General features: G+C 48.2%; 1 protein-coding gene across 3 annotated transcripts; it reads right to left on the bottom strand.

The window, feature by feature from the left end:
* Positions 1-348: 348 nt before the first annotated feature.
* On the bottom strand, positions 349-16060 carry Adck2 (aarF domain containing kinase 2). 3 transcript variants are annotated; one of them, XR_007592849.1, is made up of 9 exons: positions 14708-16060; positions 13598-13744; positions 10118-10246; positions 9058-9153; positions 5663-5914; positions 5152-5280; positions 3518-3574; positions 1301-1354; positions 665-730 (listed from the first exon to the last, which is right to left on the bottom strand). XR_007592849.1 is itself a non-coding variant. In XM_050148092.1 (8 exons), the coding sequence occupies exons 1-8, from the start codon at positions 15620-15622 to the stop codon at positions 593-595; spliced, it is 1710 nt and encodes a 569-aa protein (XP_050004049.1). In that variant the 5' UTR covers positions 15623-16060; the 3' UTR covers positions 349-592. The 3 variants fall into 3 exon arrangements, 2 of the variants coding, with proteins under 2 accessions (XP_050004049.1, XP_050004048.1); XM_050148092.1 differs by lacking the exon at positions 3518-3574 and having other exon boundaries at positions 349-730; positions 5813-5914; XM_050148091.1 differs by lacking the exon at positions 3518-3574 and having other exon boundaries at positions 349-730; positions 14708-16058.
* Between the last annotated feature and the right edge of the window lie 707 nt (positions 16061-16767).

Genomic DNA, 16767 nt, shown 5'->3' with positions numbered 1-16767 from the left:
CTAGAAAGCCTTATGGTTCTGATACATACACACACACACACACACACACACACATGAGCTGTCTCCCCCACACCCACTCCCCACGGCCCTCCCTCTTACACAAGTAAGTGCAGTTTTAAAACAGAAGAAAGAAGGGGCTAGAGAGACAGCTTAGTAGTTAGGAGCACTATGCTTCTTCCAGAGGCCCCGAGTTCAGTTCCCATCACCCATGCTGTGCAGCTCACAGCCTCCTAAAACTCCAAAGGATTCATTCAATGCCCTCTTCTGGCCTCAGGAGGCATCTGCACACATGCACGCATGCACGCATGCACACACAAACACACACACTTTTAAAAAGGGGAGGAAAACGAAAAAACAAAACAAGTAAGTGTATTTTTTGTTCTGCAGGACATTTTTCCTGAAATGGTGACTCTGGCACCAGTTTCAGCTTCCCTCCCTTTATACCCTAAATAACCCCAAGTTTTTTAAACAGACCCTGAGGCTAGGTCACAGGGTAATTAGTAGTGTTTCTGCCACATGTCCCAGTTTCAGATGTCAGCTGCCAAAGGGCAGACCCTCGGGACCTGCCTTCACTGTGTGCCCACTGCCACAGTCACAGGAAGCCTCCTCCCTGCAGGAGGAAGGGCTTTGCCGCCTCCAGTATGTCCAGCTTGGGATCCAGCGAGCGGCCGAGCCCCTCCAGCACCATGATGGCGAACACAATGGAGGCAAAGTTGCTCTCGAGCTTGACCTGGAACAGAGAACAGAGTCAGCTGAGCATCCTGGACAACCATGCCACTGACCCCCTCACCTCCCCTGTGTTGCCCATGGGTTTCTACCGTCTCCCCACCTTCCTCCTAGCAGTCAGGAGGATACACTGGGGCTTCAAGTGGCACCAAGAACAAGGGTACATCCCTCACCTGAGCACCATTAACACCAAGGAGGGCAAGGAGGGGATATCTGGCTGGACCCTTTCTCCCTTTCCATGTTTTTTTTTTTTTTCTGTGTCCTAGAACTAGTGTAGACCGGCCTCTGCCTCCCAAGTGCTGGGATTAAAGGCGTTCGCCACCACCGCCTGGCCCCTTTCCATGTCTTTAAATACATTTTCCTATATCTAAGGATTACAGCACTTAGACTCACTACATAGATTGACAAATCCAGGGACTTTGTTCTCAAGGGACCATGAGGCCACTGGGCCTGCTTCAGAAGATTAAAAATTCACAATCAACATACAAAAAAGCTGAGGGAAATCAGGTGCAGCCACTCCACTGCCCTGTGCCCTCCCCACCTCTTCCCAAGATTCTCTCTAATGACACCTCACCTTGTGGGTCATCAGTAGCTTAAAGACACTGGAGAGGAGGCTGGAAACATGAAGCTGGAAAACAAAAGAGCCCAGTGAATCCGGGAAGCACTTCTTCCCCTCCCTTCCCCTGTCCTTTCCCACTTCCCCGCTCCCCACTGTTTATACTCATATGTATGCACACACTGAGAGAAAGGGGCTACCCAAGGAACCGCTGCCAGAGAAAGACGTGCTGAAACTTTGCTGGTAGGCCACGACCTCGTGGTGATGCACAGATTAATATAAATGGGTTAAATTAAGATGTAAGAGTTAGCAAATAAGAAGCTCTGAGCTAATGGGTCAAGCAGAGATTTAAATAATATAGTTTTCTGTGTGGTTATTTCGGGGTTGAGCAGGAACCAACAAGCGGGCTCTTACAACAAATTGGCACCCATGTGGCCAACTAAATCTATGTAAAACCTGAGAAAGCTTAAAAAGGAATCCTAGACACAAAAGAACAGAGTTAAGCATGGTTTGGTAGCAGCATTTTCTTGGGTGGGCTGTTTGCTAGAAGCAAGCAGAGGCATGCCTCCTTTAAGAGGTTTTCCTGATTCAGCGGTAGCAGAAAAAGGGTGCACTGTTTTGAAACCACGATTTCCTGGGCTGTGCTGCCAGTGCAAACTCTGAGGAGGTCTGGCTATGGCGCATTTAAATGGGTTTTGTGAGCAGAGTGCTACAACCGCCTAACGGCTCAACATAGACCCGCTGCGTACATGGAGCTGGGGCAGTGTGCACAGCGTGCAGCAGCGGTGAACAGACTTCTGCCATGTTGCAGTATGTGCAGAAAGCAGACAGGGCCATATATACCCTCGTAATGCCACAGCTTAAGCTTTTAAGAAGTGTTTAGCATTTTAAGAGCTCCTGGACAGAAAATAATTATAGATACACAATAAAGACAGATTCAGATAAAAAAAAAAGATCTCTAAATCAGTCACAGTGTTGGATAAATAATCAAAGGCTTGGAAGAGAGAAGAAAAAGAGTAAAAAAAAAGACAGTAAATATAATATAAAAGACTACAGACAGAAATAGATTAAAGGAGTAAAGATAATAAAATAAATATTAAACTTTTAGAAAAAGTAAAATAAGCTATATAAAGATAGAATGTACATAGAGAGTCTGGATTACGTATATATATTAAACTTGTAGAAAAAGTAAAATAAGCTATGTAAAGATAGAATGTACATAGAGAGTCTGGATTACGTATATTATTGTGTTTTTCTTTGAATTTTTTGAATGCAGAGAGACATTTGATTCTGGGGATTGCTAAGCTATAACAACATATATACTTTAAAGGTATCTTATTTTCAAAATTTGAGTCTAAGGATATGTTACTTTGGAAAAGAGGTTTTTCTTTTGTTTCCACAAAGGATGAGAACCTGTGAATTAATTCCAGACTAATGTGGTTTGATGGACCAAGACTCCCTGAAAGGTGGCCTTGAACATCCCTCAAAAATTATTTCGTCCAAAAAAAAGCAGGAAGCAGTTTGGAGAGAACTACACCCATATTCCCAAAAATTGTTTATAAATGTTTAATTTTTTAATATTTATTTTATTTACTATGCATACAATATTCTGTCTGTGTGTATGTCTGCAGGCCAGAAGAGGGCACCAGACTTCATTTACAGATGATTGTGAGCCACCATGTAGTTGCCAGGAATTGAACTCAGGACCTTTGGAAGAGCAGGCAATGCTCTTAACCACTGAGCCATCTCTCTAGCCCCATGTTTGTTTAAATTTAAAGGGGGATATGCTATAGAGATTTTCACTGATATGGATCTTGGTTTATTGATACAAATTTAAGGTCAATTTTGTTATATGTATATTTCTGCTCTTGATTAAGGTATTATGTTTGTGCAGCCCATTTAAAAATATAATGTATAATTAAGAAATACAGGTTAATAGTCAAGCTTGTAGTCATGTTAGTTAGATTTTCTAGATGAACAGAGATATATTTCAGATGGATAAGCATTCTTAAAATCTTCCAAAGACTACAGAATATGGCATTTAAATGTTTTAATAACTTAGAACTTTTCATGACAATGAGACACATTTGCTCCTGGCAGCACCAATTACTTCAAGAGGATGATAGGCACTGAAGAGGCTTCTTATGGTGTTTGTTAGCCATTTGGGCAAGAAACTGCTCTTGCCTGGACTGCTTGATGAACTGGATATGTAGGACCCACAGAGAAATGACTTGCCTAAAGGTGAGATGGTCCTTCGGGGTTCCTGCTTCATGAAAGAGTCTGCCAGACATTCTGCAGGACACAGAAGAAAGTGACTGACAAACTGCCAATATATGCAGGACTGTCTTTGAAATTTCCTGCTTCATGGAAAAGTATGCCAGATACTATGGGCCTATAGGCTGAAGATGGATGCCCCAATGGTACAGAAAAACCTTGGGTAAATGTCCAGGCAGCAAGATGTCTCTATCAATTCTAGAGTTTTGGAAGTTGCTTACAACGTACTTCCTGTTTACTTAGGTAATATTATATCCTTCTGCGGTCTTTGATGGAGTTGAAGAATTGATAGTTATAGTTTTCCTTAGTTATAAAGTAGATATAAATATTGTAACTATAATTTTTGCTTGATACCTGTTTTGTTATATGTAATTTTACTATGTTAAAGTTAAAACCTTCCTTTTCATTTAAACAGAAAAGGGGAGGTGATGTGGGATTCCCTTCTGCATGTTGTGAATACCATTGATTAATAAAGAAACTGCTTTGAACCTATAGCAAGAAAGAACTTAGCTAGACAGGGAAAACTAAACTGAATGCTGGGAAAAAGGAGGTGGAGTCAGGGAGAAGTCAAAGAGTCCTGCCAGAAACAGACATGCTGAAACTTTAGCCAGTAAGCCACAGCCACGTGGTGATACACAGATTAATAGAAATGGGTTAAATTAATATGTAAGCGTTAGCCAATAAGAAGCTAGAGCTAATGGGCCAAGCAGTGATTTAAATAATATAGTTTTCTGTGTGATTATTTTGGGGCTGAGCAACTAGGAAGCGATAAGCAGCTTCCTTATAACACCAATCAGGCTCCACTACCATATTGGTCACAAATGCCTGCAAAAGAAGCCTCAGAGCCATGTTCACTCCATCCTTCTCCCCATCCCTCGTCACACTCAGAACATTCCCAAGTAAACAGATGAGGGTGTAGCTCAGTAGCAGAGACATGCCTGGTGTAGACATGAGTTGAGGCATGCATGTGTGTGAGTGTGCATGCGCGGGTGTGCATGCATGCATGCACATGTGTGTATGTGATTAGTAACCATCTACATAAACCAGGTCAGCATCACTGGTGGCCACTCTATGAGGGCTGTCCTGCTAATGTAGGCCATCAACTTGACAAAGATAGCAAGTTAACAAAGCATGAGTACACCACGCACTCTGGGTCAGGCAAAACAAGGGGCACAGGCTCATGGTACATCTCTGGGACGCTGCCTCCCCTACATGTGTAGGTGTCTCCACAACATCTAATCCCTGAATAAAGCAGGGATTCTGCCAGCAAGGAGCCTATGATTTCAGTCAGTCCCTTGAGCTTCTTAGAAGATGTGAGAACAATACATATTTTTTTTTTAACCTGCTTCAAAAACTCTACCGCCTGCAGGGCAGTGGTAGTACACGTCTTTAATCTCAGTACTTAGGAGGCAGAGGCAGGCAGATCTCTGAGTTCCAGGCTAGCCTAGTCTGCAAAGCAAGTTCCAGGACAGTCAGGGCTACACCGAAAAAAAACACCCATCTCAACTCCACCCCCAAAAAACCTACTCTTTGCAGGCTCCCTATGAAGTGGACCCTCGTGTGAGCTCGGCTCTGCCCACACAGTGCCTACCTACCTTCTCCAGTGTGAGAGTGTTCTTCCTGGCCTGGGTCACCAGTGTAGCCATCTCAGCCTTGAACCTCTCCACATCCTTGCACTCATTGGCCCGGGCATGATGCAGGATGAGCTCAGCTACTCTGTGGCCCTGGAGGTACACAAGAAAAGTGGCTTGGAGAGCAGAGCAGGCACATGGTGCTCTTGTCCTCAAAGTGTCCTCTGCCCATCCTGCGCACGCCATGTCTCATGCTCACCTGCACTCACACACACATAACACACAAAATAATAAATAAAAAATTCTTAAAGCTAGCGTCCTGTCCCGACCATGCCAACAATTTTGCTGAGAGTAAGAGAAACTGGAGTCCCACAATGCAGGAAAGAAGAATGACTTCCCAACTAAGGGTGCCAACCTTAAGCTGCCAAGCCTGAGAACCAGCACATTGTCAGTGCCCACACACACTCACTCGTGTCCAACCACAGCATCCTGGCAACCATGGGCTTTCTAAAGGGCCAACCCCAGTGAGTCTCACCTGCCCCAGTGCTACAGCCAGGAAAACTGCCCGGAAATTCCTCAGGTCTGAAGCCTGCAACTCTGACACAATGCCAGCATCCAACAACACCAGGCGCAGGGGGCACAGGGCAGGTGCTATGGTAGTCACCAGTGTGTCATGGACATTCACCTGCTGCTGTTGAGTCTCCAGGCTTGGGGACAATCCATCAGCACCCTGGACCAGGATGTTCCCAGGGTGAAGGTCTCCATGCACAAAGTTATCCACAAATATCTGGAAGAGACTGCACCAGTCAGGTCTGAGTCCACCCTCCCGGCCTAGCACCACTGGGAACCTGCAGAAAAGGTTTTAGGGGATGGCAGGCTGCCAGTGACAAGTCACAGGGGCGGGCATTCCACAAGCCCTTGCAGCTAGGGGCTCTTAAACAAGAATTTGCACAGGGATAAGCCATGTCAAAGGTTTGGTTCTGTGTGATTTGGGTTTTAATTTTATAACACAGGGTTTCTCATGTAGCCCAGCCTGGTCCTAGACTAAGAAATCCTCCTGCCTCCAGTTCTCAAGTGCTAGAAGATCAGGGACAGAGATTCAAGGTCCTGCCTCAACTGTCCCTCCCTGTCCCCAGGTAGTAGGTGATAGAACTAACATCTGGATCATCTAGATTCAGATAATACCTGATCAATTCTGCTCCAGATAGCTCAAATGTGCCTCCAATCCCTGAAGTATCAATTCTGCTCCAGATAGCTCAAATGTGCCTCCAATCCCTGAAGTATCAGTGTGGCTTTGACACCACCGGACAGTCCTTCTACACTCCGAGTTCTTTCTCAGAACCAAAGCAACAGTTTCAAACCTCCTGTCTCCCCTGCCTTCACCCCACTCATCAGGAGACAACCTCAGCTCCTGACCAGCCAGGCAAAAACCTCTGGATGCCCCCACACTTACTTCCCCTCCCTCGATCCCCAGGGATTCCAAGTACTATCCTATATGGCCCAAGTGTTTGAGAGCATCCATAGCCTTTTTTCATACTCCTGGTTCCAGACACATCCCAGTCCTAGCTCTAACAGTTAAGTAAGTCCCCAGACTGAGCAGGCACTTCCTGGTGGTTAGAGGCACCACTGAGATCCCCTGCTGCCTGGTAGAAGACAGAACCCCTCCAGATGAGGCCCTCTGCCATTCCTCCTCCTCATCTGGATGGACAGGCACGAGATAGAAAAGTTCACTCAGGGCTTCCCAGATGAGAGACCCAAACATATTATAGAATCAACATTAACCCAGTGTGCTAGTACACTTGAGCCATAGCACGTGGGTGGGAGAGAAACTAGGATCAGGAGTTCCAAAGCCGTCCTCAGCTACACAGCAAGTTCAAGCCTGTAGAGGCCCAAAGAGGCCAAAGTCAGAGAGTTTGGGACTTGTTCATTCAAGGTTATTGTGCTTCTACCTCCAGACAAAGGTCCCACCTAGTTGTAAATCAGAGTTCTGTTCGCCAGGGTTAACAGCCACAGATGTGGCTAATTGCCAGACCTTGTGCTCCTGGAATAGGGAAGTAGTTGGTTCCAACCTCAAACTTAAGTCTAAGGATCCAACTAAGTTCCAGTTCCCTTCATGGAAATAACTTGGGATCCACCCAGGGAGTGGTTTGCCTACAGAGTGTTTGGTCTAGAGCGTGAACCTAGGGCGTGAGAGATGAATGTAGTCCCTGACTTACAATTTCTATGTGAATGCAACCTTTTGTTTTACTCCTACCTTTTGGGGCCAGGGGTATATTAACCAGTTGGAAATTAAACAGGGGTGAATTTTCAGTATTCACTAAGACAGAGAAACCCTGTCTCGAAAAACCAAAAAAAAAAAAAAAAAAAAAAAAGAACAGTATTCACTAAGAAATTCTCTCCTGATACTATCCTACATGTGTCTGTGTTTTATTATTTTCATTTGCGTCTTCATATTCTCTACTATATTTCTAAATGCCCACGCCTCCAGTTCTGGAGAAAGCTATTTTGGTCGAGGCTGGCCCCCGACATGAGACCCTGTCTCAAAAAAGAAAATGAAATCACCATTTGCCTCTGGCTCCTCCACAACAGTACCCAGCTCCCTGCCTCACCTCGGTCCTCGAGCCCAACTCCACGCTGAAGCTCTGCCACGGCTGGCTGATCTCTCTGCCTCACATCCTTCCACTGCCTGCATCAGGACTAAGGGATGGGTTTTTTAAATTCATTATAAGCCAGTAAGATAGTTCAGTAGGTAAAGGTGCTTGCCACCAAGCCTGAGCACTTGAGTTTGACCCACAGGGTCTACGTGATGGACAGAGGACTGGTTCCTGTATGTTGTCCTTTGACTCCCATGCACACGCAGGGGCATGTCCAGGTTCATGCATACACACACTAAAAAGGGTGGCTCAGGATTAAGAGCACCAGCTGCTCTCCCAGGGAACCTGGGTTGGAGGCCCAGCACCCACACGGCAGCCCGCAGCCGTCTGTAACTCCAGCTCCAGGTTAGTTAATGTCCTCTCCTGGCTTCCTGGGCACCAGGCAAACTTTTAGAAACATGCAAACTTTAAAATACACTTAAGACCTGTATACTTGCCAGGCACGGTGGCCCATAAACCTTAAATAGTGGAGGCAGAGGCTTAATGTGAGTTTGAGGTCACCCTGGTCTCTATAATGTTTCAACTCACTCTAGGATATACAGAAAGAACCTGTCTCAACTTAATTATATGTGTGCATGTGGGGGGCGGGCATACTTCAGCAAATATTATAATAATGAAAGCTGAAATATTTTGGGGGGATGAGAACTCAGATGAGCTCCATGCCCATGGACTGAGGTCCTGACTCTGAGCTATTCTGCACGATGTGCGTTCACGTCTCCCAGCACACACACCCTGGGCACAGGCTGCTGTCTCTAGACAAGTCCCACCATTTGTCTTCATGTTGGTGACACAGCCTCCCCATCCCAGATGGGGTAGAATCACTTCCTGAGTGAAGCCCAGGGTCCACAAAAGGTCCCTTCAAGCTCATCCTTGAGCACAGGCCCCCAATGGCATGTGCTTCTTCCCACTGGTTTACCCCGTAGTCAGGCCTGTTTTACAAGTCCAACACTTAACTCAGCACTTGGCATACAGCAGGACTCCACAAATACCAAATGACTGAATGACTGAATGAATGAAGCAGTATCTAACACACCTGCAGTATCATACCTGCTGTTGGTCTACACTGTGCCCCTACCACTCTTGCCATAGCACATGAATGCACACCACAGATCAAGGGCTCAGCACAAGCTTCGGGTCACAGGAGCGTTTGGGGGACTTCACTCAGCTGATGTTCTCAACCTGCCGCTCTCTACTTGGCTGGCCCTTCCAGCCGATGCCTGGCAGAGCCCTCATCTGCCCGTGTACTGAACCTCAACATCCGGGGCCTCCAGCTCACCATCTTCAAAAGCATGTTGATCCCCAGCTGTGCAATCCTCCTCTTCAGGTCGTCAGGGATTCCTGCCTGCTGGTAGCTGGACACCGGAACACTCTCCTTAGAGACAGCAGGAAGACAGCTTTAACCCGCTGGCCATGTCACTCTTCCTCAGACAGCAAGAGGACCCAGAAGCTGATCCGAGAACCCCTATAAATCTGCCACGAACACAGTGGTTTTAATCTATGTCCTTCATTTACTTCTCAAAAGGAATGCCCAAGGGTTTGCAGCCATTGACTCAGCTACTAACAGGAAAGAGATGCTTGGAGCCCTGGGAAAAGACAGGAGCAAGTGCTGAGAGCGAGCCAAGTGTCAGGGGCGTGGTGGGAGGCAGAGGCAGGAAGGACAGCGGTGAAAGGTCGTCGTTGGCTACACAGAAAGTTTAAGACCAACCTGGAATGTGTAAGACTGTCTCAAAGCAAACTAAAACAAGAAAGAAATCATCCAACAGAGACGGGCTGGAGCTCCAGCAGGAAAGGACAGGAGAGCCAGAAGAATGGACAATCAGCAAATCAACACTTGGTTCCCTTTGTCAAGGCAATCCACTGAGACGGAGCATAATTTTACTTAGAAAGCCCAGCGAGCCTAAGAGCGGGCTCAGAGCTATGCAGCTAGGAAACAAGCCCCTGGATGCCATCACCGCTTCCTAACGAGACAGGTCTAGGGGGCAGCTAAGGCAAATGCTTGCTGAACACTTCCTCTGTCAAACACATTTCCCTGGGACAGTGCCATGAGGTTACCACCTAATAGGACAGCTGAGTAAGTTTCCAATTCTAGAAGCCTGAGGCTACCTGCAGCTCTCGGGACCAGCTCACTCCATTCCGCCTCTTCCTCCGGCTCCTCCCAGAGTTTAGGCGCACAGTAGGCTCATTTTTTGCAGACCCCAAGACCTTGCACTTGCTGGGCAAGGCCTCTACCACTCTCAACCCTCTCCCAGTTTTCATATGAGAAGCACATCCTCTCTCCATCATGAAGCCTCTGTGGGGACAGCCAGCTATGAGTGACAGCAGAACCAGGTTCTTACTTCATATGTTTCCACCAGTATATCCCTCGTGATGAGGGGGTGCAGCGGGGTGGGGAATTTCACAGATGTCATATTCTCAAAGTTGTGCTGAAAGTGCTCTAGATTCCGAGCTTCATAACGCAGGTCTATCTGCAGAGTCGGAGGAAAGAAGAGTTAGCGTGGACACAGGGAACACCTCTGAGGTGCTGGGAGTACCAGGTCAGCACGGTCCCCTTCCTTCTTTCCTCACCAGCTTCCCTGGCTGCACCAGGAACCTCAGAGAAGACACACCAGCTAGCCCACAGCTGCCACAAAAGCAGAAAAACACCCATTATCCCATGAACTCCTCCATGGCAGACCAGATCCCAGGATGAGATCTGGGCCCCCTTCGCAGCAGCTGCTGGATGTCCATCTGACTCCACGGCTCTTTTTAGTGCCCCCAGTGCCCGACTAGCCTAGCCCACTTGCCCTCTCCTTCCATTATGACCAATGTGCTGCATTTACTTCCACACAGGGACGGCCTTGCCCTCAACCTACTGGAGCAACTGCCACAGCTGAATGCCCAGCCCATTTATTTTTATTTGTTTTTTAGATTTTTCGAGACAGGGTTTCTCTGTAGCTTTGGAGCCTGTCCTGGAACTAACTCTTGTAGACCAGGCTGGCCTCGAACTCACAGAGATCCACCTGCCTCTGCCTCCCAAGTGCTGGGATTAAAGGCATGTGCCACCACTACCCAGTTGCCCAGCCCTAGTTATATTTTAATAAACTTCCCAACCTTTCTCCGAATCTGTCTGACTATATCCATGCTATGTGAATGGTGACATCCAGTCTTTTAAAAAAATTTGCTGGGCAGTGGTGGCGCACACCTTCAATCCCAGCACTTGGAAGGCAAGAGGCAGGTGGATCTCTGTGAGTTCAAGGCCAGACTGTTCTACAGAGCAAGTTCCAGGACAGCCAGGGAAACAAAGAGAAACCCTATCTCAAAAACAAACAAACAAACAAATAAGATTTGTTTTATATGTATAAGTCTTTTGTGTGCATATATGCATGTGTACCACGTGCACGCCTACTGCCCACAGAGCTCAAAAGAGGCAGCCAGGTCTCCCGGAACTGGAGTTACACAGAGCGGGTGGATCCTCTGCAAGAGCAGCAAGTACTCTGAACCACTGCACCATCTCTCCGGGCTGAAACCTCTGCTCTGGAGGGTGACACCCAGGTGGGTCACCGTTTGGCTCCCGCTCCTCTCTAGATCCACCTCCTCTGGTGCCCCCTCCCTTCCTCTACCACGCCATCAAGTCTTACAGAGTGCTGGGCACCCATGTAGCCTGAGACCGCTCACTCCTGAGATTGTAGTAACTGTGACCTGACTAAACAAATGAGCAGTCACAGGCTCTTAGACACACACCCTGGCCTGCAATGTGCAGCACCTGTCGGTCACGTTAGCTGAGAGGCTGGGTAAACAAATGGGTAAGACATGAGGATGTGAGTTTCCAGAGATGGGGCCCTGACGCCTATCAGGCTTTTGATGGAGCTGAAGCTCAGAAGTGAGGTGAAGCCAGGAGTCAAAATGAAGGCAGTGGTCAGACTAGAAGCCATTTTCTCTGCTTTAATGCCTTTTCATCAGACTTGCAATGCTCCAGGATAGAAAGCCAATCTCATCTGGTCTATATGCCCTATCACCCCTCTACACACACCTCTCAGTCGCCCACAAATTCCTATTTGAAATCCTAGTCTCCAAGGTAATGGTATAGCCAAGTAGGGCTTTGTAGAGCGATTAGGTCTTGAGGATGCAGCTCTGTAGCATCTTACACAAGGCCTGAGACCCTAGCTCCTTCTACCGTGGGAAGACCCAATGAGCCGAATCTCTCTCTACCCCAGGCTCAGTCTTCAGAACCGTTGGGAAAGATTCACTGCAGCTCTACTTACTCCAACAGTCCAAACACTTGCTTTATTGTCCGTTTTTTGGCTTTTGAAATAGGACCTAGCTTCCTGGAACACACTTGGATTAAGCTGGATTTGAATTTACAGACTTATGCCTGCCTCTGATCCTGAGTGCTGGGATCACAGGTCTGGGCTACCACACCAGGTACCCAAATACTTTCGAAACATCAAAATGAGTGCCTGGAACTTAAAAATATTCAAAGATATATAAGAAGTCTTGGTGCACAGCTTCTGAAACCCTGTCCAATAGGGAGCCAGTACAGATGTCCACTTGAAGACCCAGGCACCTTCAACATAAGTTTACCAAGTCTGGCTACTTAAACAAATGCCCTTAAGGATCCCCAACAGGGAGAAGGTCTACTCTATTAGCTCTAAAAACAAAATAAAACAAAGCTAATGAGTCTTCTTGCTCAGAGTTCAGCCTCTGATGGTGGCAGAGTTAATATAACCCATTTAGTTTCGTTTTACCCTGAGGCACAAGGACAAACTGCCTTTCCTAAGTGCGCTCTGGCTGGCAGGCTGGAAGGAAGAGATTTTCCCACCTCCTGGCCAGTCCATAAAATCTCTTACATCTTCCACGTCTGCACCATTCCACACCGACTATGGAGATGGAACTGGGGAAGAGCGCAAATGACAAGCGCCAGAGAGGCACAATCTCAAAACTACAGCCAACAGACTGCCTAGAAGGGCAAGACCGAGCTCTGGGATGAGTGACTGACTTCGTTTCCCGCTCCCAGCCACCCTATAAAGCCTGCTAACTGGAGAAAATGTGTAAGGCAGATCTTTCTTTAAAAGATGTTATCTATTACCTTCTCAAGTTGCAGGCTCTCTAAATAAAGCACAATTTAAAGATTCAATTCTGGGCCAGTGAAATGGCTCAGTGGGCAAAAACACTTGGTGCCATGGGAGTATCAGTCTCAAAGACTCACCCTGAGGAAGGAGAGAACTAGCTCCTCAAAAGTGCCCTCTGGGAGCTGGAGAGATGGCTCAGAGGTTAAAAGCACTGACTCTTCTTCCAGAGGTCCTGAGTTCAATTCCCAGCAACCACATGGTAGCTCACAGCCATCTGTAATGAGATCTAGTGTCCCCTTCTGACATGCAGGCAAACATGCAGACAGAACACTGTATACATAATAAATAAATCTTTTTTTAAAAAAAGTCCTCTGACTTATGCATATGCCCCCCCATCTCCATATACCACACAAGAATAAATAAAATGTAAAATAAAAAAATGTCAAGGTTCAATTTTTGTCTCTATTCCTTGGCCTCTGTGGTGATAGCAGCACAGTTCTGGTTTTCCAGTTTAATGGCCGGGCCAATCTTGCAGAGAAAATGGATCCTAAAACCACTCCAAAGAAGAGCTCCCTCTTCCCTCAAGTTACCTGAGTATACGCAAGAAATAGCCTACCTGTATGAAACTGGTGGACTGGGCCCTTCTTTGTTGCATCAGCTAGCAGTACCCACACTCACGCTCTGTGAACACGCTGGGAAATGACCTACCCATTCACCTGCTCGGAAGAACTACGGTAGGTGCTATTTACAGCTGAGAGAAGGAGTCACCTGTTGGACCATGAGCTTCTCAAATTCCTCCACAATCTCAGGCAAGCTAAGCCATTTGACTCCTGGTAAAAGCCCCAGGGCTTGGCTCCCGATCTTCATCAGCAGTAAATCCATGTACACCTGAGTGAGCAGGCCAGGGTGTAACACCTGCCAGACAGAACCAGGAGACAAGACAGAATCAGGAGACGGCATCTGACCTAGTAAGCACCGACTCCCACCATAGAAGAACCAGAGCCTCTCCTCAAAACAAGGGTAGTAACCCATGATGCTCCTGGGTGGTGGTCCCGCCACTCAAGATTTTGGAAATAGCAAAATCCAAGTCATTTTCCCCCTCCCTCAGACTATTCATACCACCCCACAAAGTCAGGAAATGAAACCAGGGTCTGTGGTGGAGGAAGACACCTTGAATTCCAGCACACACGAGGCGGAGGCAGGCAGAGCTCTGTGGTCCTCCACAGTGAGCTCTGGGGCTACCTAGGAAACAACTTGAGCCTGGAGGCCTAGCAGCACCAGAAACAACTTGAGCCTGGAGGCCTAGCAGCACCAGTGCTCCCTGATACTTGGGAGGGAAGAGTCATAGGTTCAAGACCTGTCTGAGAAACTAACTTCGCAAGGCCTTGTCTCCAAACAGAAAGTAGAATGAAGCTCAGTGGCCTAGCATGTGTGAACTAAATTTGATTCCATCCTAGGTTCAATCTTCACTACCACCAAGAGAGAGAGGGAGGGAGGGAGGGAGGGAGGGAGGGAGGGAGGGAGGGAGGGAACAGCTTGCATTTAACAAGCATTGACTGAGCTAACAAGAATACAGGTTGAGCAGCCTATATTCTAATCCAAAATCCAAAACTCAAAATGCTGCCGAATCTGAAACGTTTTAAGGACTGACCTAACACAAGGGAACAATCCCAAGCCTGACCTCAGATGATGGTTGAAGTCAGAATGAAGGTGCACTAGAAATACTGCAAGAGATAACTTGTCAGCTGCACGGATGGGTGTGTGCATATGTGTGTGTGATATAAATGAATTTCATATTTCATGTTTAGACGTGGCTCCTATACCAGGATAGCTCATCAGAGATGGGGCACACCACACTGGGGTTATGAGAGCACTTACTTTTACTGCCACTGGGACGAGGTGATCTGACTTAGGTGGGTGGCCAGGAACCTGAGGCGTGCTCCCTTCTGACCTAACAAGGTCAGCTTTAGGGAGAAGCAGCTTTTCTACAAATGCTTCATCGGCAAGGCTTTCCGAAGGCTTCCACTCCTTCTCAAAGGACCCTCCCAGCATCCAGACTGCCCCAGATCCTGAGGACAGCCATGGGACAGAGAGTTGCCCAAGTCTCCAGGCTCTGTCCTTCTCCAGCAAGGTAGTGCTAGCGAATGCTTTGTACACTTGGGCCACGCACCCTGAACCCACAGGCTCCTGGGTCTCGAAAAACAGGAGGCTGCCCCAATCCTCCCCAAATGCCTGCTGGAGTAGGCATTCCGTGTGGGCCCAAGGGTGGGGGGTCACCTGGACATGCAGCTTGGAGAACTGGGCACAGAAAGCCTCTGAAAAGAGATCGTGCCGGGTGCTGGCCCATTGGCCCAGTTTGATATATGTTGGCCCAGAGGTCTCTGTGGCTTTCAAAAGCAGATGGAGCCAGAGGGTGGAGAAGCCAGGAGCCAGGTAGGTGAGAGGGTACAAGAACAGCAGGGGGAAGAATTTCGCCAAGAGAATGCCAGCACGGAGCCCTAGACGGAGACACAGTAAGACGCGGCCCAGTGGCCCTGCTTGAGCCACTTCCACTCGTCCATTCTCAGCCAGGTCACTCCAGTGAGTCTTTCGCTGACACAAGGTGCCAGGAGACCCCTCTCCAATATCCCCATGGGCTGAGATAAATTTGGGCAAAGTACCCAGCAGAAACCAACATAGTCTGGCATTGCGAGAGCATCCCAGGGGTCTGGGAAGGCCAAGTTCCTTCCTGAACTCAAAGCATCTTAAGTGTGACAAGCAGACCCTGACAGACAAACGCCAGAGGGTCACCATTCTCCCCAGGCCCCCAGGCCTAGGCTGCTTGTCTTCTACTTAAGAAGCCATTTGTGGAGATGCTCCGGGAGAAGCTGGGGTAAATCGGGCCGCCCCCCACCCCCCACCAAGGGCCGCCGCCTAAGCCAGGCCAGGCCTGGGGCAGGTGGCGACCAGAGCCAGGGACCGCGGGTGACGCGGGGTCAGCACGCGCACGGGTCTGTGCGGAGCCAGACCGCAGAGTGCGGGGTGACACCGAGCGCCAGGGTCGGAGGTGCGGACCCGTGGCCTGCAGCAGACGGCGGAGCTTCAGAGAGCCGCAGGGAGGCGGGTGCACGGCCCAGGTCCCCGGGACGCGGCGAGGGTACGCGCACAGCCAACTGCTCCGGGACCAGCACCGAGCTGGGAGCCCCAGCCGGGCGCAGAGCACTCCGCGTCCTGGCCCGCGCCGCCCGCGGCTTCCGGTACCTGGCCCCGCCCTCTCCGCCCAGGACGCGCTCCTTAAAGGGACCGCGGCGGGCACCAAGGCAAGGCACACATTGAATGGCTTAGCGCAAAACACAGAAGCACCCTCTGTGACCCCCTTTTCAACGTGGCCCTCTCCTCTTCGGAGCTTCGTAGTTTAAACCCTAGAAATGTTAAACCGCCCGATGGATTGCTGGTGGGTCCACTGGGTGTGGGTCTTGGGTCCTGCACTGACTTAGCGGTGGTGTTTAGACCTTAGGGAATGACTTATACTTTTGACTAATACTTATTAAACCCAACCAGTCTTTCTTGAATTGATTCCAATATTTTATTGTTTCATAATAATATGTATTCAACGAGGTATTCTGTACTCTGGGTAGTAGACACATTCGTCCTGTGCTCACCCGCTTATTACTGGGAGAGTAGGTGAATAGCCAGGAACACGGTGCGATGGCTCGGTAGCCCGCTTACGGTGTTTGCTGTCAAGAGGTCACCGGTTCCTTTAAGTCGTGTCCCCCACATATAAAATAACTGTGATAAAAATAAAAGTGTAGCAAGGACCATGAAAGCAATGAGGAGCAGGTGGTACCAAGGACCCGGCTACTTTGGAGAAGAAATAAGGGTCTTGGGAGAGAAGTCGTAAAGAAAGCTCCAAAGTGGGAAAAGACTCTGTGTGTGTGTGTGTGTGTGTGTGTGTGTGT

Source organism: Alexandromys fortis, unplaced genomic scaffold, assembly GCF_014885135.2.
Source record: "Alexandromys fortis isolate MF-2015 unplaced genomic scaffold, M_Fortis_MF-2015_v1.1 scaffold_57, whole genome shotgun sequence".
Classification (NCBI taxonomy): domain Eukaryota; kingdom Metazoa; phylum Chordata; class Mammalia; order Rodentia; family Cricetidae; genus Alexandromys; species Alexandromys fortis.
The sequence above is the reverse complement of the archived record's forward strand: the minus strand, read 5'-3'. Positions and strand labels throughout refer to the sequence as shown.